Consider the following 26,160-nt stretch of genomic DNA (forward strand, 5'->3'; position numbering starts at 1 on the left):
GCAAAAGTTGAACAAAATTAAACACTGAAAACCATCAATGAAGACAAACAACTCAAAAGAAACATAAAAGCCTTTTGTGGCTAATTCCAGCATAGCTTTGTAATGCTATAAGTGCCCAGATAAGTGACTGAATATAAAAAGGGCAGAAACAGGACAAAGGAAGATCCCAGCACACAAATTAAGAAGACATTAGAAGACGCAAGTGACTCTTGTCTTATATGAGACAGTATAATCATTTGGGCTATCTTGTTTGCTGTCAGCAAGTCAGATGCCATGAATGAGTCAGATGCCACCAGGGTATAAAACCACTTCATCTGTTTTCATAAATTACAGTATTCTGTGGACAACTACAAATAAAGACTTGTTACCAAGGGATACTGTTTGTGTGCCAGGACTGGCACACCATCAAATACAAAGAGATAGGGAAGCAGAAGAAACAGTTCTGGTACCTACCCAAGAAATGACTACACAGGAACTACGTGAAAAGGAGTTTAGGACATGCCAACTCAGGCAAGGGAAGACAAAGAAACTTGAATCCTGCAGTGACTGGGACATCTTTAAATGTTTGAGAATAAACATAGCTTTATCAACATGAGAAACTTGTAGATGCTGGTATACTTTATAGGATCTTATTATTATAAACAAGCCTAGGCTGAAAGGTTCCAAAACAAAACAGCCCACAGTGAAATTTAGATGAGCATCATGATAGCTCTAAATGGCTGCCATTTCTCAGCAGAATGATACACCCCTGCCTGTTGAAAGTCAACTAAGCCCAGCAAATAACTTCAGACTACCTTAGGCAAAATGGGAACAAACAGCATGCACCTTGTAAAGTTCCAAACATCCAAACATCAAGCAAGGTGCCATACCATCACCATGCCTCAGCTCCTGATCAACTGCAGTCCCAAACAGAAACACAAGACTTATTTCTGTTTCAAGAGCAGCACCATGCTCTTATTTAGTTTATTTAGAGTAACGGCAGGTACAAACAGGAAAGCTTCCACACGGCAGCTGCCCACATGCAAAAGGAGATTACATGCATTCACTACAGTAATTTAGACCTCTGTTCAGCACTCTCTAAGCTATCACAAGTACAACTTGTTTCTGTTCCAAGTTCAGTAGAAGAGATGTATGTACTGCAACAAAATTATAAGTTTTGTAAATGAAAAAGGCAGCTCATCATCTTTGTGGTACTTTACCTTTCAGAGAAACATAGTAGAAACTCAGTTCAATCTCTGTTGGGCAGTTATAGATCCAACAGATACTCAGCCTCTAGCAACTAAAATTCAGGATTCTGAGAATTAGTTTTTAGTTTGGTTGTTTAATATTGCACACGCTTGGTTTTGAAGCTCCAAAACTCCATTGTTTTTATTACTACTGGTCAGCTCATTAGACATTTTGTATATCACCAAACAACAGTTTGCTAGAGCTATTGATGTAATATATTAGTAACATGAATAAAAATGTTTTGAAGATGGACCTATCACAAAAATACGAGCAGCATTTCTCAAAAGAATTAAAAAGCTTTACTGTTATAGTTTCTTTACGATTTTTTTCTATTGCTCTGTCTCATATTTACCCAATTTATACGCTTTTCACTAGACGTGAACAACTCTTTTCCCTTACTTGTTTCCATTTCTCCTTTGTAGATGGATGATAAGATAAATCAGATACTTGCATGCTCAGTGTCTGGACTGAGGCTGAAGTAAACTCCATTGCATCTAACACTGCTCTTCTGCCTGTCTTTTAAACATCTCCTTCTTACAGTCTATCAGCATGAAATAAATACAGACAAAATGGAACTTTTGCCCTGTCCTCATCATACATCCTCTTTTCTTCATGACCTGTTAGTATGACTATTGTCCTTCTGGTAATCTGCATCAGTTGCGACATCTACAGCTCTCACTACATCTATGAGAGGAATCGCAGAATCATCTGGGTTGGAAAAGACCTTTAAGATCATCAAATCCAACCTTTACCCCGGCACTGCCATGTCACTAAACCATGTCACTAAGGGCCTCATCTGCATGAGTTTTGAATACTTCCAGGGGTGGTGATTCCACCAGTGCCCTGGGTGGCCTGTTCGAATGTCTGATCACCCTCTCAGTGAAGAAATATTTCCTAACATCCAAACTAAACCTCCCCTGGCACAGCTTGAGGCCATTACCTCTTTTTCTATCACTTGTTACTTGGGAGAAGAAACCAGCCACCTCCTCTCTCCATCCTCATTTCGGGTAGTTATAGAGAGTGTGAAATGTAATGTCAAGCAGGATTTGGGCTTTCTGCCTTTCTCTGCATACTTTGTTGTCTCTTTCATCAAACCCATCCCAAAGGGTTTTCATTAGCATCATTAAGATTTGACGTTTTTCTGCTTGTTGTATAGTAAAAGCTCTTAGCTGGTCTTGACTGTTTTCAACAGCATTCCTCATTAATCAGTATTTCCCTCTCTGCATATAGATGTATACGGAAAGGCTGAAAAAAAAATCTTTTATCAATAAACTACTCTTATGCTTACAAAACCAACATCGACACTCCATCTGCTTTTGTATGTCTTCTTTCTGTGTCACCTCATACGACACATATTGTTTTACTCGTCCTGAAAGCTTGTACAAACCCATTCCTTCTTCAAGTCCCATTTCTGTCTCAATACCTGAAGCAAAGCAGCCAATAAAACAAACAGGCAAGGTGCACTCCTACTTTATAACATTTGGTAAAAGTAGGACAGCAACAGATTACTTCTACTTCAAACAGTTCACTCATCCACAGCATTCTTCTCACTAAGTCACCGTTTCTTGGCCCATTTAGACTAATAGTATTTTCACTTAGGAACTGACAGTATTTCTGAAAAATATCTTGTATACCTTCATACCACACTACTCTAACGGCACTAGTGAAATACAGCTTCTGTTATTTTTGTAAAGGAAGTCTAGCAAAAAGAAGTTAAAAGTAGTATTTCACTGTTAGATAATTTTAGGAAGCATATATGTGTCAACCATTATTTTCCTTTTATTTGCTTGATATAAACCTAAAAAATTATGTTAGCTAAACATGTCACATTCTCAGATTTCATCTAGGTTCTTCAGTATATGAACTACATAGAGTTATCATTGCTGTCAATGTAACTGCAGTATAGAGACTTCAGCATTATGATAGTAGCACAACACACGCTGAGCCAATTCATCCATTGCAGCCAATGGTCTTACAGGAGGGATTATTTTGTTCCCCCTATGGTTTATTGTTTAAATGTAGATACTGCTTTGTAATGTAGTTTTATGCTGTAGAAAATCTGTCTAATTTATGCCAGTTAATGGATGGTTTAAGCAAAGCGCTATTTTGCCTTGTAGGAATCATTTCCCTGAGATAAAAGCAAATTAATGCATTTTACTTATATTCAAATAACACAGAATTGTATATTAATCACATATCCATGGCATTCTATGTGAAATATACTTCTACTGCTGGGATGCTCATTAAAACCAGTCTTACTTACACAGAAAATGGTTTTTCTGAAATATATTTACAATCAGTGAAATATGTCTCTGGGCCCAGTTCTACTAGGTACTGAGCAACTTGGCAATAGAGGATTATTTTCATTATTTGACAAGATCAGATGTAATGAGATTAAATATCAAGCAAACAGAAAACGTACATTGTGAGTTTATCTCAGTAATCAGTCTTGTCCATAGAATACGATGCTCTGGGAAAAACTAAAGCTTCAATTGTTGGCAGTAAAGACTAGGAATAGCATCTTCAGTCAGCAGAAAGCACACTGAAAAAGTTTGTCTTGTGAAGAATGAAACCACATGAGATCTTTTTAAAGCAAGTATCACTCACCGAGTCTTTTTCCAATCTCTTCTGTAGCCTAGTCTGCCACTGGACAGCTTGCATGACAATGGCTTCCCACCTCCTCTCAAGGTTTACAATTATCAGCTGCATAGACTGGTGATCTGCATTTAGGTTACAGGTCTCCTGCTCATCCAGGAGGTGCTGGCATAATCGCAGCACAGAGGCTACCCCACGACGTCTCTGTTTGATCTCACAGCATAAAGACTGCAGGATAGACAAACAACAGATGTCAGTGTGGAATACTGTGGAGATTAAAACATTTACTATTATCTGATATTTAATGGTGCCCAATCTCTGTTTTACAATAGCTTTTTTCAGCTCTTCCATAAATTCCCATATTTAGTGGCAAAGCTTAGAGTTTTATCTTCAGATAAACAGTCATAATCTTAATACTACAGGAGTACAGCTACTTTCAGTTTTCTTCAAACAAATGCTATACATATCTATCTTAATAACATTGAAAGTTTTATGATGTAGACTGGTTTATTCTTCCTTTTGCATTAAACTGGGACACATATGAAATTAGTTACCCAAACAGTAATCAAATTCAGAAATTCCTTAGGAAAAATCCGGGATGTGTGTATGAAATGTAGTCACGCAGTAAGAATATATGTATTTTTAGAAAAAAGACCAATAGACATTATGGGTCATATGTACCCTTTCAGAGAAGAAGACTTAAGGAAGGATAAAATTCAGTATAAAGTTCTCTACAAAAGTTTTTTTTTCATAAAGTATTTCCAGGGTAGGTCTATACTCAGTTAAATGTAACAATACTATGATAACTGTATCCTTCTTAAGGATTATTAATTCACTGCATTTATTTCATCATACTGCTACGAAGAATGCAGTCTGACTTGAACTGCATGATAGGAGACAATCACTAAGTGCTGATACTGCTGGATATTGATGGGAGCCAAGATATGTTGGTTCTATTCCAGAAATCAAGTAACTACATTGAGAATCTTATTGAACAGCAGTAAAAAAACAATGCACCCTACATGACAAAACTAAAGAGAGATCTACCACCTGGAAGCAGTTAATGATATGGAGTGATTTTGAGCATGGTTTTATCCAGAGTCACACTCTCCCACCGTTCAAGGTCAAATAGGGAATTTATTAACTCATAATGTATTTTACTAATAATATCTATGAATCAGTGGCACAAACGCATGTGAGGATGACTGCTTTGGCCCACCTTCAGAATCCTATGCTTCTGCAGCATTGCATGGTTCAAGATTTTAACTATTATCACAGGCCTGTGCTACTCCTGAATTTAATGCGACTGTGCTTCACACGTGGGAGCTTTCCAGATAATTTAAGTTGTAACTTGCCAACATCTGTTTCCCTCTGTGGGATGCTACAGATGAAAGTGCATGACCCCATGAGAAAGTCTGAACTATCTTCCGATCTTTTTTTTTTTCTTTTTTTTTTTTTAAGACTCTGTATTTGGCTTTAAGCTTCCAGTTAATCATAACAGCAAAACAAAAAAAAGCCATCACACCTCTCAAAGCTGCTCACAAGTGTTAACTGATAAAAAATCAGGACCTGCCCTCCTGAATGTTACTAGCTAATCAATAACATTCTATAGAAAGTGAATTCAAATTCCAAATTTTAATATCACTTTTTCTTTAAAGTTTGGTATTTATACTTAGAAATATTGTACCTCAAAGAAGTATTTTTATGTTAGATGTGCTTGATCAATAATACTAAGCTGAAAGTCTGAAGCAAAACATCAGTATACACATCTAAAAATACATCTTTAATTTTCCTATGGGTAGTGTGCAATTTTTTTTATTCAAAGCCTTCAAGAGAAATTATGATTAAACCCACAAACACAGCTGAATTACTAATTTACTTTCACTGGCACAATTGGGCCATTCTAACAGTTAACAGATTGCTTATTAATCAACAAGGGTAAACAAGACAATGCAACCTCATTTAAAGCGTAAGTTTTAATGCCTAAAAGTATTAGTGTTCAAAATGTTAATCCTGATAAGGCTTCATTTGAGGATGTCTTAAAATGATTAAGTACATTTCATTGTAAAGTACACTGAGTAGTATATTAGCAGGTGGACATTTCATACAGATGTTCTACTTATTGATATAATGCCTTCTATAGCTATTTAAATTGCCCTAACTCTGTAATAGCTAGAATTCTATTACTTCTATAATGAGAGAACCCCATACCTTTAATATTTTTGAATTTTAAATAAGGTGAATGACAAATTCCCAAACCACTATTTATGGCAAAATATGACCAGGAATTTTATTATTCAATTTATACCAGAGCTGCATTTTCACTTATGTCTCCTGAACTTGCCCTTATTTATTTTCCTAGAGTTCATTACTAGCTTCCTTCACAGTTCTTGATGTAACCACTATGTCTGGCACATCTCCTTTCTGACGCGTTCATTAGACTAATGTCAAAAAAACCCAAGCAAAACCAAAATATCTACCCAAAGATAAAGCCAGGGTTCTTATTTTACATTTTATAACAGCTAAGCAATTCAGTTTTGTGGAAGTGATGTAAGTCATACACCGACGGCAGTCAAATCTATATAGATATGCAATAATTCATGTAAGTCAATACAGAATCTGGCCCGCAACATTAACTTACCTTGAACTATCTGATGATGTCATTTTTTATAAATATTGTTCTTTTTTTTTGATGCAATACCATATAATATGATGAGGTAAGGAGTATTTCATTCATAAGCCTTTATAACTGAGGCCTTTACATTGTGTTACCTTGAAAGCAGAGCTACAGTATCCAACTCATTTCTAATTTACATCAGTATTACACTAGCTTAATAACAGTAGCTTTACTGAAGCTATTTCTGATTTACATGGCTGTGACAGTACAGTTAGGCCTATGACACTTTTGTTTCAATTTTATTACATGAGATTATGGTTAATACTAAACTGGAGAAGTATGAAGTGCTTGTATATAACTGTGTTGAGTTTCCTATAGCAACAATACTTTAAAAGCCAGGGAACTTAATCATGTAAAGGTATCTTTAAGCTCTATATAAGAGCACTAACAATTATGAATTAAACTAGTATTAGGGTCTGGTATACAGTGTCCTAAAGGAACACCATAACTGCTGTATCCTATGACATGGTATCTCACAGTGTTGTATATCCACCCATGTTCTGTTACAGTTAAAATGGCACGCTTGCATAAAAACCTTTTAATATGTCAATTGTACACACAAACTATGCTTCCAGGACCATGGTTGCTTTAATTATTTGCAAGGTGCATTCTACATTGCGAATTAACAGCTAGCATTCATGATTAATTAAAAAAGAAAAAAAAAAGAGAAACGATAAGTATCTATACTGAGGCTTGGGCCTGATGGTCTACATCTGTTATAATAAGCTACTGGATACTGGACAGTTCAGCAAATCAGGATATGATCTAACAGTAGACTGAGGAGCATCACTCAGGCTCGCTTAGTCTCCTGTGTGTGAAAAAGATTTGCTGAAGTACAGATTAAGAGATCAGACAGTTTCGATTGTGGGTCCTCACAATATCATGTGTCTGTCGAGCTGCGGTAACTGTAAATACAATTCAAGCTTTTGCAAACATGAGAGAAACACTTTCACTTAAATCATTTACAGTGAGACTCAAATTAATACACTTGACGTTTTTGCTGCAGGCGAAGAGCATACACAGTAACTGCAGCTGCGGAACTTGACTTTGTGTCAGAGTCCTTTGCTTCACAACAGATACCCTGATAACATTGAGGTGTTATTTGTTATAATGTTATTACAAGTCACAGTTTCCCATACTGAGAATTCCTGTCCACAGTGCTAGAATCTTGGAAGATTTTACTTCCCTCTGCCTACTCCTATTTTCACTGCTTTGAAGTTATCACCTGCATAGCCAAAAAGGGCTAGCTGAAACTACTTTCACAGCTTGTTAATACCATGCCTTAAATCATCTGGAAAAGCTCCTGCTGAGTCGAATGACATCAAACAGTCTTTCTGAGCCATGGGCTAATGACACTATCTATAGGCATGAACATAGCCATGATCTGAACAGAAGGTGCTCCACATAGCTCTGTGACTCCTAAGTCGGAAATGTGAAATGTGTGCAGCTTTAGGCAGAGCCAGAGCATATGGGAGGCATAGAAAGATGGGGAGTTGAGGAATTCTAGACCCCTCAAGCCCCCAAACCTCCTCTATCCCTACCTGATACTTCCTGCAATGTATCAATGCCCTAGCTGTGCTGCACCACCTGCTCTGTAAGACTGAAGAACATGGTTGGGAAGTTGGCTTTCCCAAACAATGCAATGTGTTGCCTACTGAAGCACAGTTCCATTGAGGTTCTTGAACAGGTGTTTAATATTAGCCATTTAAAAGTCCTGAGGTTCTCAGCAACTTCAGTAGCACTACTTGTGCTTAAAAATAGTTTAAAAGTCAGTTTAAGATTAGTTTAGTTCATTCAAATCCACATAAACCACATATAATCACTACATGAAATGTTGAGATATGATTTATGCAGCATCATCTATTACGTACTGTTTGGGAATTAGTTTTTACGGGATCTGAAGGTATTTCAAGCATTTCCGTCTTTCTTGTTTTCACCTTACAGGTAAGAGTAGTAAAGATACATGTAGAGATGCTTTGAAAACAGAGCTTTGAAAATAGTTGGAAGATGGAAAATAGTAACTTATACAGATGGATTTTCTTTGTGCTTTCCAGTTCAGAAGAAATGCCAGGGTATACTGAGACAAATGCTATTTCTAGGCTTATTTTGTGTTTCTGTGTATGGGCAATACTGGGTGCTTTTAGGAAAATGAAATAAGATTTTCTTCAGATAACTCTTGAATGAACAGATCTAAAAGGAAGTTTCTGTCTAACCTTGGTCTGTTAAAGGCTTACTTTTTCTTCTTGTCGAAGGAGGTGATCTGGCCCCTTTATTCTGCTCTCGTGAGACCTCACTTGGAGTATTGTGTGCAGTTCTGGTGTCCTCAACATAAAAAGAACATGGATGTGTTGGAGCAAGTCCAGAGGAGGGCCACGAGGATGATCAGGGGACTGGAGCACCTCCCGTATGAAGATCGGCTGAGAAAGTTGGGGCTGTTCAGCCTGGAGAAGAGAAGGCTGCGTGGAGACCTCATAGCAGCCTTCCAGTATCTGAAGGGGGCCTATAGGGATGCTGGAGAGGGACTCTTCATTAGGGACTGTAGTGATAGGACAAGGGGTAATGGGTTAAAACTTAAACAGGGGAAGTTTAGATTGGATATAAGGAGGAAATTCTTTCCTGTTAGGGTGCTGAGGCACTGGAATAGGTTGCGTAAGGAGGTTGTGAATGCTCCATCCCTGGCAGTGTTCAAGGTCATGTTGGACGAGGCCTTGGGTGACATGGTTTAGAGGGAGGTGTCCCTGCCCATGGCAGGGGGGTTGGAACTTGATGATCCTAAGGTCCTTTCCAACCCTAACTATTCTATGATTCTATGTGGGTATGTGAGGGAGGGAATGATACCCTTCTCTCCCTTGCAATAGTTCGTGCTTGATGGAAGACAAAATGAAGATGGAACCATCGTTATTTAGTAGAACAACCATATGCAGAAATTAAGGCAACGAAAGCTACCCTTATGAGTACAACAATCAAATAGCAACTCTTGAAAAACAGTAATTTGCCTTCTGGTTTCTGGCTAGTGAAGCACTTCGGTTTTCTAAAGTGCTAATGAAAAACTTTTAAGTATCATGGCTAACAGTATTAACATATCAATGAAGGGAAAAGAGGAAACAATATTCTCACAAATGTTGGGTAGAATGTAGTTTTCAGTGTTTTGTGTGAAATGGTAATACCTGCTGGAAATTCTCTTGTCTGGGTGATGCATCCCCATATTTCAAATTCCATTCTTACAGGACATTCTTACAGGTGAAAATAAGAATTTCTGCTTCTGAATTACAAAGAAACCCAGTAATTCCTGCAAAAATGTTAGTAAGAAAGTAATTCCTCAAAATAAAAAAGACGGGAAATGAATGATGACCTGTCATCTTTTAGAAAAATACTGCCAAACCTGTGTGCTTTTGCTGATTTCAAGGTTAAAAGAAAATGTCACCTAATATGGGAACTCTACTCAGTTGCGTACTGTGGGACTTAATCTATACTGAAACTAAATATTCTATAAGTATGCAGTGAGGTGCAAAAAACAGCAATTGAAAAATGACATGATTAAATGGCACAACATGCAATCATTTGCTCTCAATTATATCAATGTATCTTCTTCATTTCAAGGAGTCAGCCAGAAATATTGTTTTTTAAATGCCTCTATTAAATTGGGCACCAATAATAAAATAGATGAGAGTCCTAATAAGCTCATTTACGTAACATACATCACATACCACAAAACTATTCTCTCCAAACAGGTTTGTTCATAGATTTGTCTCCCTGTTGTCACCAGTCTTGGCTATATTAAAAGATTTTAAAGGCACAAAGCTTGCAGACCATTCAGTGGAAAACCTTTGTACTTAACCCTTGAGACATCTTTACTGTTAATTATGGAAAAAGTATTGCTATCATATCTTTGCTGTCACATTTTATTACGATGATGGTCACAACAGAATCTGGGAGTGACATTTTAGAAATAGCATCTAATTGCAAGGCAGAAATACAGAATGACAGTTTAAAATAGAATATAACTTCTTTCAAAACAGTGAACTGGTTCCTTTTATTTAAAAGTCCTACTTTCAATAGCATTAGAAGCACTAAATTGCTATGTTGATCATCTCTCTGTAGCTCATTGCTTAGCAAGGTGTTAAAATATCTCTCTTACGCTATATTCCTTGTCAACTGTGTCTGTTTCTACACATACTAAAAATGACAATGAACAAATAGGAAAAAATACTTCATTTTTGCACTGGCTCCAAACATCTATGTAGGCGCTTACATTCTACATATAAACAAGTGCTTATATTCATTCATTCATTTCACTAGCATTTAAAAAAAAGTGGGAATTTGTGTATATTTACAATCAATAATGCAAATACATTTATTAATAAGGTAAATACATTTATTTTAAATTAAATATTTATTTTAAAATAGCATTCTAAAAGTACCCATATGGTTTTCCATTTTTCTCTAGAAGTACAATGTATGCATTAAAACCAGTAGCAATCCAGAATAGATACTTGTGGGCTCATTCCATAAAAGCTGCTATTATATCTGTACAATACTTTTTAACTCCTTTGTTCTATTCCTTATGCTCATTTAAGTGCTTCAAAATATTTGTTTGGAAGAATATAGTTCAATGGTCTGTTATTTAGCTCATATTCCCATGTAACTAGTAATATGTAATATACTTCCCTTCATAAATTAAAAACACTATTAAAATTCCAGACGTATAAAACAATATGAAGATTAAGTTACTATAAAAGAAAATATAATAGCTTACAGATTGCTTGTATCATTACTAAAGCACTGGTATCTATTACAGTGTCTCCCTGGAATAAAGAATGCAGTTTTGGCAATAATCTGTTAAAAAAGTGCCCATTATTGTTAAGATGCTCCTATCTTAGCTCTAAACTAGTGTGCAATTACAGGAAGGTAACTTTTAAAATAAAAGAAAAACTGTAAATGCATCTTCCCTACTGAAATACAGCATAGCTTTTCCAAGCCTTATTTTTCTTGTGTTTCATACAGAGGATTAATTGCATTCATTGTCACACTGAAATATTTTAAAGCTATCTACTACACATTGCAAAGTTGGGTTTAACTTGGTTCCAGGGAATAAGCCAAGTCATTCAGACAGAGGAGCCAGACATGATAGCAGTAGGATTCATTTTTCTGGTCTGGCACTGTTTGTGTTTAGAAGTGCCTTTGGTTTGTGCTGCCTTCTCATTCAGTTTGAGAAGTTCTCTTTCCACTGAATAAGATCCAGAGGAAAAATACTGAAAGAAGTGACACGATTTGCTCATGTTTCTTTTTTTGCCCCCAGAAAATGCTAAAATAAGAGTAGGGAATAAGAAAAGTAGAATAAATATCAGTACTGTTGTGCTTTTGTAACAAATCCTGAACCATACTATCCAAGAACTCATTTGCCTTTAGTGGACATTACACAGCTGAATTTTTTGCCAGAACACTGGGCAGAGTTTTGAATGTGTGTGGAAATTCAAGAGATTAAATTAAGGTACAGGTAGAAACTTTACAAAATCAAGTAAGGCGTAAGTTAGGTTCAACTTTACTTCCACATGTTGGGAATTCACTTGGAACTACAGCTTGAAAGAAATAAAAATGTTTCTCAACATACATCACACACTAGATGGCAAGAAACCCCCTCTAATTGCCTAAGCACTTTAGGTATCAGAATTTCAGCCATCTTTAATGAACAGTTAATCTTTAAGAACCTTTAAAGGAAGAACTTCCTTGCATGAATGTACATCAATACCTGTAACCCTCAGGATGAGGTTCGGATGTTAATGTTGTATTTACTCCCTTTCTTAATCTAATTCTCCCACAGATGGTAGACATGCATTTTTGCTGTCCCTGTGCAATGGGCCTGGTATATTCCAAAATGTAGTGAGAGTTTACTCTATTCTGGATTACAGGAAAAAAGACATCCAGCAGTGCATTAGTATTACCTTTTATGGGAAAGCAGCTAACCTAATATAAATTAGACTAATCTTTTAGAGTCTTCAGGACAGGCAAAGTGATAGGAAAGAGAAAATAAACACATCTAATGAGTAAGGAAATAAATATTTCCTTTGTCTTTTTTCTTCTGTCACTGAAGCAAATTTAGCCTGGATTCAAAAATGTACAGCTTGAGCTGCTCTGGGCTAAACAGAGGAAAATATATTATGATGCTTTCATGTGTATCTGTATAAGCAAGGACAACAAGCAGGCTTTTCTATAAATGTTTTTTCTCATCTTATTTCAAAAACCCAACACATCCTGAGAATAGATATGTCATAAAAACATAAAATCACTATTTTCTTTGTTTTGCCATATCTTAATCACAAATATATACATAGACACACACTTTTTGGTTTCAGTTCAACTAAAAGTCCTCAACAAGGGAAATTACAGCAGAATCAACCAGAGCCAGGCAGCACTGTGATGAGATAGGTTCACTCATATCTGAAGTAGGCTAGCCTACCTCAGTTTCCTACTTGCATAAATAAGTTTTAGGCAAATGTTTGCATAAATATGTTAAATTTTAAATTAACATTAACTTGCCTCCTGTACAGGTTAGTCAGACATACCCTTGACATGCACAGTTTAGTCCCAGGGCTAGAATTAGAGTGAGGACAGAAGCAGGTGATGTGGTCAAGATGAACTGTGAACAGCAGTCAAAAAGCTAAGGGTTGTCAAAATCCCAGTGTCTGGCTGAGGTGGCTGTTTGTGTATAATGGTCTTAAAGGCTCAGCATTACTCATATTATCACACTTTCAACCATCTTTCTTCCACTGCCTGGATAACAGTACTGGGGTAAGAAGCAGGTAGGATGAAAGCAAAGAGGGCACAAAACAGGCTGTCTTTCATTCACTAAAGCTTAGACTAACTAATATACTGAGGTTCCTCTAATTGTGCCTAAAACATGAAAATAAGCATCACTGTGATAAAAAGAGAGGTGGCGCATTACAGATGACCTTGCATCATCAGCCACCGGCAAAATGCACAGAAAGCCCACCAGATTAGAGACCAGGCCTTCAGTTTTACTCTGAAGTGAGGAAATTCATCACTCTCCTAACAGACCAGGAAGGGAATCCTCCTGCAAAGGACAGGAACTCACACACGTCATTTTGGGGGCTTTTTTCATTGACTTTCTGCAGTAAGTATAATCTAAGCTGTTCTGCTGTCTCCAGTAATATGTTGCCAGCCTGTAAATCCCGTTCCTGACTGACATCTCATACTTGTGATAAGGATTGCAATAACACTTCAGAATGTATACTGAAGGCCTGTTCCTTTTACACTCATATTCTTCCTCATACTGAGTAATACTTTACCTTGCAAATAATTCTACTAAAATCAATGGGTTTCCTGGCAGTTTGAAATTATTTTTAGTGTGAATAAAGGTACTAATACAGTCCATAATATTGTTCCCTACTGGGACTATGATATATTAACTTAATTGTAAAGATGAAGGTTGGGAAACCTGTCCAGTACTGAAACCAAAATTAGGCAATGGTCTACTAGGCCAATGATCCACCAGTTAAAGAAAAACCTTGTTAGTAGGATTTAATGGCTCCAGAGAAAATCGTTCAATCAATAATCCACTAATACTGGAGAGATCTTCAACTGAAAATGCAATACTATGGCTCCAAAGAGGCAGTTATAGACAATCAAGTAAACTGTACAATCACATGCAGTATTACAAAGTAGACCTTAATGGAGACAGGACAGTGAGTTTTTGTTAAATCTCTTACATTTGCAGTCCACACTGCAGCCTAAAACTAGCTACTAAGCTATTCTCCACCAAAAGATGGTGTACGGTGTACTGCTGCATCTGACCTTTGATGAACAAAAGGCTCATCTCCTTACTACAGTAACGACCACGTCAAACCCCAGCTTTAGTTCAGGAACCCATTGCCACTGCTGAATCAGCAGTGCATGCAGGTAGTTCATGATACCTCTGTGGAACTCTGCAGCATGCCAGATCTAACCATCCCTGGTGGCTAATCATCTTTCTTTCCATCAGTAAAGGGAGCACTTTTGGGGCAAAATGGTTTTAGACAACCAGATAGTGTTTATGATTAATTTTGAGATCTTGATTAATTAAAAACTAAGAATCAAGGTAAAAAATCCTCAGAGAATTCATAGTTCATGCTTCACAGTCCAAATGGGATGATGGAATGAAAGTTGCTATCTCAGATGGGATATTTAGTCCTAATAATAGGGATATTTAATAATAGGGATACTTGGTCCTAAATAATAAAAGTCCAGAGGAGGGCCACAAGGATGATCAGGGGACGGGAGCACCTCCTGTATGAAGATAGGCAGAGAAAGTTGGGGCTGTTCAGCCTGGAGAAGAGAAGGCTGCGTGGAGACCTCATAGCAGCCTTCCAGTATCTGAAGGGGGCATATAGGGATGCTGGGGAGGGACTCTTCTTTAGGGACTGTAGTGATAGGACAAGGGGTAATGGGTTCAAACTTAAACAGGGGAAGTTTAGATCAGATATAAGGAAGAAATTCTTTACTGTGAGGGTGGTGAGGCACTGGAATGGTTGCCCAAGGAAGTTGTGAATGCTCCATCCCTGGCTGTGTTCAAGGCCAGGTTGGACAGAGCCTGGGGTGGCATGGTTTAGTGAGAGGTGTCCCTGCCCACGGCAGGGGAGCTGGAACTAGATGATCTTAAGGTCCTTTCCAACTCTGAGTATTCTATGGTTCTGCAAATGAGAACTATAAATTGTATTAGTGTTGCCCCAAAAAGATGGAGCTTATTGAAACACAAACTGAACTTTCTTTCAGGAAGCAATAAGCATATTAAATTAAAATTTGAAATACATTTCAGTATAGTATTTGAGTGCTCTTTCTGTGTGTGTATATGTAGTACTGAGCATTGATATTTGAGTATATTAAAATCAAATTAGAGCTATAAAACCATATATTGTACTAAGGCCAAACCCTCATATTTTTGAAAAAAAGTATGTATCACTGGTAAAGAGATGGCTTCTTATTTAAGTGGTCTACAGAGCTGCTGCTTTAGGTTGGTGGGTCATGTAAATTCAGTCTGTGTTTTCTTCAAACCATTGTAAGTGGCATCAGGCTACATTTGACTTTGGAATCCTACCTCTTTTGTCATAAGATTTAATACTGTAGGCCTTCCTGCTTGTTAAAATTTAATCCAAACAAAAATTAGATAAACATTTCTTCATCTGTGAAAAAAAACTCAGGGCTCTTTCTTTTTGAAAAATTTATTAAAATGATTATTTTTTTCTGTATAATCCTAGGGGTATAAAAAGGATTAAAACCTGCTTGAGTTCTTTTGGACTTTCTATTAGAAACTGTTTTGGATACTTTTTTTACACGCATATTGACTTTCTGTAATTCTTTGATTGCAGCTCTGCCATGAACATCATTCCAAAAATTGTAAAGGATCCAAAATGCAGTAGTGAAAGCGATTCCTGGCACCTGGAACAGCCAGAACTTTTCTCAAATCTATAAGTCTCCAAACTGTTACTCAAAATTAACACTTTTGTTTGATTTCAGTTTGGCCATAATCTTATATACTCCCAAACTGTTTTTTTTTGGTTTTTTTTTTATTTGATAGAATTAAATTGAACTGTTTGTGATGTACAGTGCTGACTCTTATGCAAACTTTTCAGTTAAAACGAAAAGCATCACAAGCACTGATCAACGGACTGATTATTAATTACCAATGCAACCTATATGGTTTAATCAGAAAATTCAGTTGCTCTGGCTGTTGGAGAAATTAGAGATGAAAAAGACTTCTTTTTTTTTTAATGACATTGCATCATCTAGTAGGCTCAGTCACAAATTCAGTGGAAGATGAAAGCACACACTTCTGAGTCTGCTCATTAGAAATAGTTACAAGCATCTGATAATTTATACTGTTTACAAGGCAAACAAATGGCTACAAGTACTAGTAGCTATGGAATTCGATAGACCATTGACTTTCAGAAATATTAAATGAGAAACCATTTTCAACATTTCTTGGTACAAATAAGCAGTCTGATTTCTTTAATGAATACACTGACTGAAGTCAATGAGAACCACAAGCTTTCAGTACTGCTGAAATTCAGGTCTCTCTGTTTTAAAGGCCCATACACAGATTCAGGAAACAGGTATGACAATATATATAACATGTTGCTTATTGCTTCATATAAGAACAGATCAGAAAAAGTATGTGAAATGCCATTTCTTTGTTGACAAAGAACTCCATTTAGCAGAAAACCTCTGCTAAAATCCTGGTCTGTACAGGAAAACCCTGTTCCCTCTCCAAGTTTGAAGGGGAAGGAGAAGAGGATCCTTTATAAATCTTGCTACTGAAAGCAACAGAGATGGTCCCACTTGTACATGATTGAGAAGGGATTCTCAGATGAAGAGATACTTAAAAATCTAAACTTGCTCTTGAGTAGCTGGTCTGTGAGCCAAAGCCGTAACACCTTTTTTGATGCTGTTGGGTCATTTCTCAATATTGACCACAAGTGATGGAAATATATAACTAATTATTTAGGCTCCCTTGCAGTCTTTCGTAGAGCATTTTCCTAAGAAAAAAGCTTGCTTTTTGAAGTCCCAGACACATAAAAGCAAATGTGGCAGAACGCTTCTACTTACAAGCCAACAGGCACACAACTTTCTGGCTAAACCTTATTCAACTGAAATTTACTAAAACTTTCATGAAAGAATGTGAATTCTTTTTATTATTGCCCCTTGTTCTTTCCTGCTCCAAATCTCTCCTGACCCACAAAATTGCCATACATCATTAGGTTAGGAAATCAGTTGTGCCTACTATTAGTCCCATGACATCAGGTCCCTCAGCTGCTAGAATTATGTGTTTACCTGATAATCTTGTATTTCATTTAAAAAGTATGTTTCTAGTCCTGGTCCTCATTGTTTTTGTGAAAAGCTAGAAAATAGGAATTCGAGGGACTCAAAACACAGACAGAAATAAAAAGGTTGAATAAATAAACATATATTTGTAGTTATGAAGATCTCATTAAAGTAAGTCTCTTGATTTTCTTAGTCCAGATTCATGGGTTTTTTTCTGTCTTGCAACAGAAGAAAACAAATCAGGGGTAAGAGACTCGCACTGCCCCCTTTACAGCTGAGCAACATGTATTCACTCTTTCTCCCCCTAGACAGGCAACCAGGTTAGGCTACACTTGGAAGCTCACTTAATGCTGCTGGGGAATGGCCAGCAAGTGTCACTACAGACTGGAGCAAACTTTGTGCCTCTCTTTCATAACTTTTTAGGCAGCCAGGGGTACTAAATACTGATGGAATGAGTAACAAATTGGCTATGCAGATGAGGTGCATGTTGTGTTGCCCAGAGATCCCTGGGCTGACCAAAGTATACCACATAGTTTCCACAAAACCAAGAAAAATTGGACCTTACATAAGCCGGGTAATGACCTTAACTAAAAATATTCTAGTAATTACAATACCGAAATATGATAATAACAATGGAGAAAACCTCAGCCACACATACTCAGCAGGATTTGAATTTCAAATATAAACAAGAAACAATGGTAAATGCAAGGAAGCAGTCTCTTTTAATCACATGTGAAAATGGAATATACTGAGAAGTAACTTAGATGAAGGAAGGAAGGGCTGCCTTGTGGTTAGTGACAAAGATTAGGGTCACTGTAGCAGGGTTCTATACTAACACACCCTTCCGTGTGTTAGCTCTATACTAACACAACCTTCTGTGAAAACCTGGAAAAGTCACTTAATCTCTGTGCATTTTATTTCCCGCATTTTTAAAAGGATAATAATACCTACCTTAAAGGTTTAGCGGGGCTTAGTTCATTAACGTTTGTACAGCATGTACAGCTCATTGACTGGATAGTACTATAGAAATGCTAAGTATTATTATTACACAGCAATATCCCAAAAGAAAGGCAATGCATTATCACATTCTTTAATAAAAAGAAAACTCAAATTAATACAGTATGATTTCTTTTATGAAAGAAAACAAAGAATTCAAAATAATTTCCTACTCGTGAATTTAACAATCCCTCTTCTCACCACATTATTCTCGTCATGGGTCCCACCCAACTGCATGTGAACCATACATTCAATTCATCCTCAAATTGCAAAATGAAAGTAAAGCACCTGAAAAATGGAATAACTGTTTTTCCTAAGGCATAAGTGTAATTTAAAACATAACATTATGGTATGAACATCAATGGCACTATTGAGTTTATTTTATTAAAAAATGTTTCACTGTGTATGGTTGCTATGTGTATAATTGGGATGGTGCAGCGCAATACACTTCCATTAAGAAACAACGATTCACTTACCACAGTGAAAGCAGTAATAAGATTAAACTCTTAAGTGGAAAGTAAGTCAAACTAAACCCCAGCAGGTTTCCTACTAGTGGCATAGCTAATGTTTTTCAAAATGTTCTAAATGTTCTTTCTCAAATATATGTATTATACATTGCAGTATTGTTAATTATATCCATTTTCTCTTTTATACACTTCCCCAGGAGATCAGTGAAGAATGGAAAACTTACTTAGAGTGGATTTCAGATTTAATGAGACAAAGATGGTTTAATATATATGACAAAGCGATGTGCTCTCACCATATTTGATAGATAATTATTTTTTATACTCTAATGGTTACCATTTTGAAAATAATTAATGTATTATTTATGTAATTAATAGATAATCAACCGAGTAATGAAATACTCTGGTTACATCATGGTGGGTGGTACTATGCAGTTTAACATCTTGGGAGCTCTTGGCATGACATCATGTCATATATATTAATAGATTTCATTTGAGATATTTATGCACATTCTAAATATGTAAGTAACATTTCTATGGCATTTATGTTCATATATACATAAACATATATTTTAAAAACAAGTTTGTCTGAAATTAGATTTTTTAATCCATAGTTATGCACTTAAATAAATGCCATAATTTTCCGCATAAGTAAAAAGCATCCAGCATTTCCTATAGAAAACGTGGATCACAGTTGTGAAGTTCTTCAGGTCTATCAACAGTACTTTAGTATCATCAGCTTTGAAGTATGTTTATAGGAAAAAATGGAATCAGCATGATTGTTTCCCCATTAGCAGAAGACCACAAATCATCAAAAAACAAAAAGCCCCAAAACCAAACCCAGATGTCATAATTTAAAATTGCAGTCAAATAGACATGCTCAGGAACCTGAAAAAAAACAACACCAACTTTATCTATATTGACACAACTTTCTCTCAAATCCTCATGATTTGAGAAGAAAGAATTAAAGAATGACAGATTGGGAAGACAGTAATTTTTCTGCCATTGTTTTCTTGAATGCTTGTAGAAAAAAACATGGTTAAAAGTGCTTGCAACTTGCCCTTTGAGGTGAGTATTTAATAAATAGTCCATCCACTTAAGAATTTTGCTGCCCTAGGCACCCTGATATACTAATAGAAGAGGAAAACCTCTTTATACCTCTAAAGCTCAATGACTAAGATTCCTTTCTTATTCTTTGGTCAAAAGTCACTTGCAGAGTAAAGCACCTGCAATGATGACTCAGGTGACAGTTTATTTAGAAGTTATAGCTATGAACAGAGGAAAATCACATGGTTTTACCAGGTTCGTTTGCTAACTTAATAGCCCTCTTTCCTAAACAGTCCTGCTACTTCCGGGGAATGGAACAAAACATGCAACCTCCATTAATAGTCACAAATCTGAATGCTGGCCTTCAGTCGAAGGAGCTTATCCATCAGAATTTAGTATTGTGACTACAATTCTTTTCCCTCTTCTCCATAAATCTTCAGGCATAGGCTTAAGATGTGGCCTAGATTAATGCAAATCTCACAGTGTATATGTCTTTTTTCCACATATCTATTCACCACAACTTTGAATATTTTCTCATGTATGCTAAATTTATGTCTCTAAAAGTGAACCTCAAATAGGCTATTCTTGACTCATATGTTCAAAGAAAGTGGGTATTAAACTCATGGTCACACAGCACATTAATTAATTTAACTGATGTAGGGAGTGAAATTCAGACTGAAGGTTTTCATTACAAAACTCAGCTTTATAGTGAACTAGAATGAAAGAATACTGTTGCTTTTCAATTATGGTGTGATTAGCCCTCTAACACACTTTTCTGCTCAAAGTATTAGGAAAAAATGTTATTTTAAAGATTCAATAAAATCTACACAAATGAACACATAGCACATAAATGAAGGTGAACATATGAATATGATTACATATGTACATGCATTGCATTATATTATGTATAAGATAAATATTTTATCCTTCCATAAAGAGGAGTCTCTCTATGAAAACTATGGGGTTTTTATTACCTTAAAATATTGCAGTTGTTTCTCAGCATTCATTGTTCCTTCATTTTCTTGTCTCAGACAGGAATTGAAGATGAAAAGCTCTGTATCTCTCAGCCACCCTTTCAGCTCTTTGATCCTGACCTCCAGCTGCCTTACCAGGCTGCCGCTTTCAGGCGAGAGCAGGTCACGTGGACCTAACCCACTGTGCCCTACCATTGTGTCTTGGATCTTCTCTCCTAGGGTTTTCTAATGCATCAGATAAAGAAAACATAGATTAGTCTTATGCACCAAAATATATACAGGTTAATGTGCAACAAGAAGCATCTGTTAGATGACTGGAGATGTGGGGTTTTAAATAATTACTATTAATATCAATCAATTTCATTCTTTGTTTCCTTGTTTCAATCAATTTCATTTCTGTACCCTTGTTTCTGACTCATGCTGTTCTCTCTGGGTCACTGACTTTGATGGGAGCATGATAAATCAATGTTTATTAAGAGCAACTATAGACAGAGAAGACAAAATGGTACATAACTTTGTAAGGCAGTTACTCTCCAGAATTTGCCCATAACTTTAGATGCTTATGACCATGAGAGTTGCTTCTAGGAAGCAACAGAAACTATGACAAGCACTGAGTTCATCAAACTCTTATCCAAGGTACCATCTAGGTTTTTTGGGGAAACACTGAAATACTGAGTTATTTTTTTGAGGTATGAACTATCAAGTCATAGCTTTCAAACTTGCAGCCCTGAGGTTGTATACAGGAGCAGTTACATCACAAAACAGCTGGTTTGCTTTTAAAAGTGGATGAACTCATTCAGAAGCCAGTAAGCTAGAAACTGCAGAGCCCCAATTTGCCTGAACATCAGGCCAATTATTTAGGCAACTAAATTCAGATTTAAGTTCTCCATGTTAAGCATCCACTTTAAAAATAATGGACCAAAATAAACATTCACCTCTAATCACTAATGAAACTAATTTACTACAGCTTTTCAAAGTAGTATTTCTAATAAAAGAACCACTGAATAACACTTTGATAGTGGACGCTGAGAGCATAATGAATATTCTGAAGAGGCTAGGGATAGAAAGTTACCTTCCTTTTCAGTATTTTGAAAGGCAATCTTTTAACATCACAAGGGAGATATGCTGTTGCCTGCTTTTTCTATGCCAAGCAGTATTTTATCTGACCTATAAGAGGCTGTCAGACTGACACTTATTATAAGCACTAGATCTGTGTTACTGATAGCAGAATATTGAATATACACTGACAATCACATCCAATAACCTTTTAAACTGATAATTAGCAGTGGTTAATTGTTGTAACATGAAAATACATTTTTAGGTGACCTAGTATGGCTGTCTGATGAAAATACATGCTTTAGAAAGTTACTGGAATATAATTTATAACAATGAAGTTAGCTTCCAAAAAATAAGCTTTAAAACAGAAAAAAAATATAGACCAGCAGACATTAATCTATTATGTGATATTCTGTAAATAACATCTTCAGGAGATCATAACAGGCATGTTTTCTTGGCAACATCCTTCTATTTTCATGGTGCAAATATTGATAATTTGAAGACCCTCGGTGGAATCCAGAGCTAGCTATTGTTTTTATGCTGTAACAAAAGTAGCAGCAGGAGGTGAAATCAATGCCCTTGGAGGGTAGGGTCACAAAAAAGAATTTATTGCCACTTTTTTGTTCTGGAACAGTTTGCAATCATAAATTCTTCATAAACAGAATACTTCAGAGAATGGTCCGTCTTCATAAATATACGACAGAGGACATCAATTTCATTTAATTCACAATTTGTGTCAGCACAGCAGATGCCAATGCGTGCCTTGATAGGGTTGTTTAATATGCAATTGAGACAGAGTAATATTCAGCACAGGGGACAAAATTTCACAGATTAAACTGTACGCACCACTGACATTTCATTCTAATGTATTTCCATTCCACACTGTTCACCTTAGATGAAAGTAATATTAAAAACCATATCCCTCTATTTTACCATTGTTAGAAGTTAAAATCCTTGTCTTTAATTTTTTTCATGCCAATTAAAATGTAATCATGCCAATTAAAACAGTATGCCTAGTGCTGTTAGTTTCTGCAGAGGTTTTTATTAAATTAAACAAAACTCCATCAAACTCTGCTTACTATTCATGAAATTGCATTTAGCAGGAAAACTGTTATAGTGATATTTTATTTTCTGTAAATGTTGAAATTAATAGCAAAATTTAATCCAGAGGTATGTTTTCATTTTAACATACTGGGAAGTGGAGGGCTTTTTTTTTTTTTTTTTTTGACACAGTTTCTAGATTTTTAGACTTATGATCAGTTACTTATAGTTTTAAGTCCCACCACCTCTAATCAGTGCCACTGACTTAACCTGATTAAATACATTGCAAATCACAAATGTAAGGCCTAAAACTGAAATTACTTTTAAAATATGAGTTGTCATGACCAGATGTAAAAGAATAGGTTAATAAGTTCCATTTTATCATTAAATTTATTAATGTTTCAATAGTTTTAAAATATTTGTGCTGATGCTGAAGATTAAAATTAAAAAGTAATAAGATCACTAATAATAAGGCAACTTTGTTAACAATTTGCATATTTAGAGACTCTAGTGATTAGAAATAACCATGCTGAACCAAAAAAGCCCCACCTTCTAAAAATGCTAATGCACTACCAAAGAAACTAAAGTGACACAAGTCAGTAATTAAAATGCTGTCGGCAGGTTGCATATATAGCTTACTTGTAATATATTAGATTTTTTTTAAACTAAGATAATAGCGTGCAAAATTATGCAATGTAACTCTATTGCTAATATCACACATCTATAATTAATCATTTAAAGTAATTTATAAATATATCTTACCCTTGATTTGAAGTGAAGGCAATTAAGGAGAGAAGTGGATGGAAAAATATATAGTTTGACCTCTCTCACTCTCAGCTGTTTTACAACAATAGGACAATACTGTCTCCTGCACAGTGCCATCACTGGTCTCTGGGTAACAGAATCACTATATTGCTTTTTTTTCCAGATTCTTGTATCTCACTCTTTGGCTGAGACCCAGCCTATCATAGCGTGAAATGAATTACATGAAACTTTTTTGGCTTTTGTCAAAAGTGAGCTGAATACAGCAGCATGAAACGTAGACTGTATTCTTAGCTTCAGGTACTCAGATTTGTTGTGAATCTGTATATTTGTTTTTGAGCCATCAGTGTGACCTGAAATATGCAGTGACAACCCCACTTTTCATCTTAAAGGTATACTAAATAGTTAAACAGTAGATGTCTCTAACATGTAACTTCAGAATAAATTCTATTAACATTCACTCAAGCATGACAGTCAGTGTATATCAGATATACTGCATTATAGTTGACTTGGTTCATACCCATAATACATGGCATATTTTACTTACATTTTTTATGTATTAAAGAACTAAAATTATTAAAGTCAGACAGGAGACAAGCATGGAATAAAAGAAAAATCAACAGAAGAGGAAAATACTATGGAGTTCTTATAATAGCATGAGTAGCTTGTTTGAAATGTACGTGGTGAATTGAAAGAGAGAGATATTTGTGCCTCAAATTAGAAATCAGACAGACAGCGCACTTCAACACACAAAAATGTACACATAACCTACAAACAGTAATAAAAATGCAAATACCGCAAGCAGTTCCCATTTTTCATTAATTGAATCCACTTTTTCAAGGAGATCACTTGGTAGTAAAACACCACTTTTCTTCAGAGCTTCAACCTTACTAAGCAGTTCCATCTTTTTCAGGTGCCTGATTGACATTTCTACATTGTATCTCTAAAATGAAAAGAAACAGATAATATTAGCCACTGCAAAGTGTTTTCTTTATATAAAAATAAACTTTAATTCTGTGTGTCCAGTTATGATCATGCTCACTATGTCATTTTTTAATTTTTATTTTTTTTAAGCATAAACCTTTTCATGACACATCTTAAGAGATTTAAGTACCAAGCACGTAGCCTTCTGGGTGACGTATCTATCCAGGCAGTTAGCGATTGATTATATATAGTAATATTCACTCACAGTATTTGCCTGTGCAGTAGTATTCACTAACACTCTGAAGCTTGATCTGCCTTTGTCTCATTCAAGTCAAATGTATCTTATTTTTCAAATATGCTACTTCAGCAAGTAACGCTGAGTGTGTCCATTAAAAGAAAAAAGAAAACCCCAAGCCAAAACAAAAAAACCCACAAGCACCTTCCCCCAAAAAATCAAGGAAATAGTTTCATAATTATGTTTCCTGTACAGTTTATTTCTTCTCTCTCTCATTGTGGATTCTGTCTCATATAGCAGCCTGAAATGCTATTACACATGAAAATGTGAGAGTTCCACCTTAGAAAAACAACTAGACACAACTCCTTTACAACACAATATCAGTAACTTGATTTCTATTGCATCAACCAACAGGAACAGTGAAAAGGTACACAAACAAGAACAGCCACAGTGCTCATACAGTCCAATAGTTTCTTCAAGCTGAAATTACCTTCTATTTCCTCCACTGTTATTGTTAAAAAAAAGGGGGGGGGGTGACAAAGAAAACCGGAATAAAACCAGAAGCTTCTTTCAAAATGACTATGATACAACTTTCTAAATATTTCAGCTGTATATTACTTATATACTCTATAAAAACGTATTCTAATCTACAGACACATCAACAGATAAATCTCTTTAAAACTTGTATTCTCTGAAAACTGGTATAAGTATTAAATAGTTACTATAAAGATGAATTATATTTTATTAACTGGCACAGCATATAAAAAAATAAAATGTAACAGAGGCATCCACTCAAATACATAATCTACATATAGTTAAACTAATTTCTTCTCCTTCTTACGCATAAAGCACTCATAGTATTACAATTTCTGATATGGCCAAAAATGCACCTTTTACTGAAAGAAGAGTTCCACACATATTCTTAAAAAAGTGTTTACAAGACATACATAAATTATGCATAGCTATTAGCAAATTGCATTCTAAACATTAAGCTTTCTTTGCTTTAAATTCAGCCAAGAAAATTGCAATAGCAGCTCATACTGAAAATCCTAATAACTGGGATAAGTATAAAAAATTAAACTAGAAGAAGGAATGTTTAAAACATGGGTGCCTTTGCCAGATCCAAGAACATGCTGTGCAGGAAAACAAAGCAAAAATACAATTGGAGACAGCCTAAAGAAAATAATAAAGGTGTGAAATCACTGTTTCAGCTAACAGGTCCTCAGCATTCCCTGCATATGTTTGCATATTGTTAGTTTCATATTTTAATCTCTCATTTACACAACACATGCACATCATTTGTATTATGTAAACTTCAGCAAATATTAGTCATTTGTGGATCATAGA

The 26,160-nt window shown here is 35.8% G+C and overlaps 1 protein-coding gene across 5 annotated transcripts in view; it reads right to left on the minus strand.

The window, feature by feature from the left end:
* The window catches only part of AKAP6 (A-kinase anchoring protein 6), a 281,727-nt gene that overhangs the window by 27,312 nt on the left and 228,255 nt on the right, over positions 1-26,160 (minus strand). For all 5 annotated transcript variants that reach the window (XM_061367603.1, XM_061367602.1, XM_061367601.1 and 2 more), the window contains 3 exons: positions 24,451-24,597; positions 20,796-21,020; positions 3,835-4,050 (listed from right to left, as the gene is read on the minus strand). In XM_061367603.1, the coding sequence (XP_061223587.1) occupies positions 3,835-4,050; positions 20,796-21,020; positions 24,451-24,597 (588 nt within the window). The remainder of the gene's footprint in view (positions 1-3,834; positions 4,051-20,795; positions 21,021-24,450; positions 24,598-26,160) is intronic.

The sequence above is a fragment of the Neopsephotus bourkii genome, unplaced genomic scaffold, assembly GCF_033783945.1.
Source record: "Neopsephotus bourkii isolate Nb327-2 ecotype Australia unplaced genomic scaffold, CSIRO-AGI_Nbou_v1 NB_1388, whole genome shotgun sequence".
NCBI lineage: Eukaryota > Metazoa > Chordata > Aves > Psittaciformes > Psittacidae > Neopsephotus > Neopsephotus bourkii.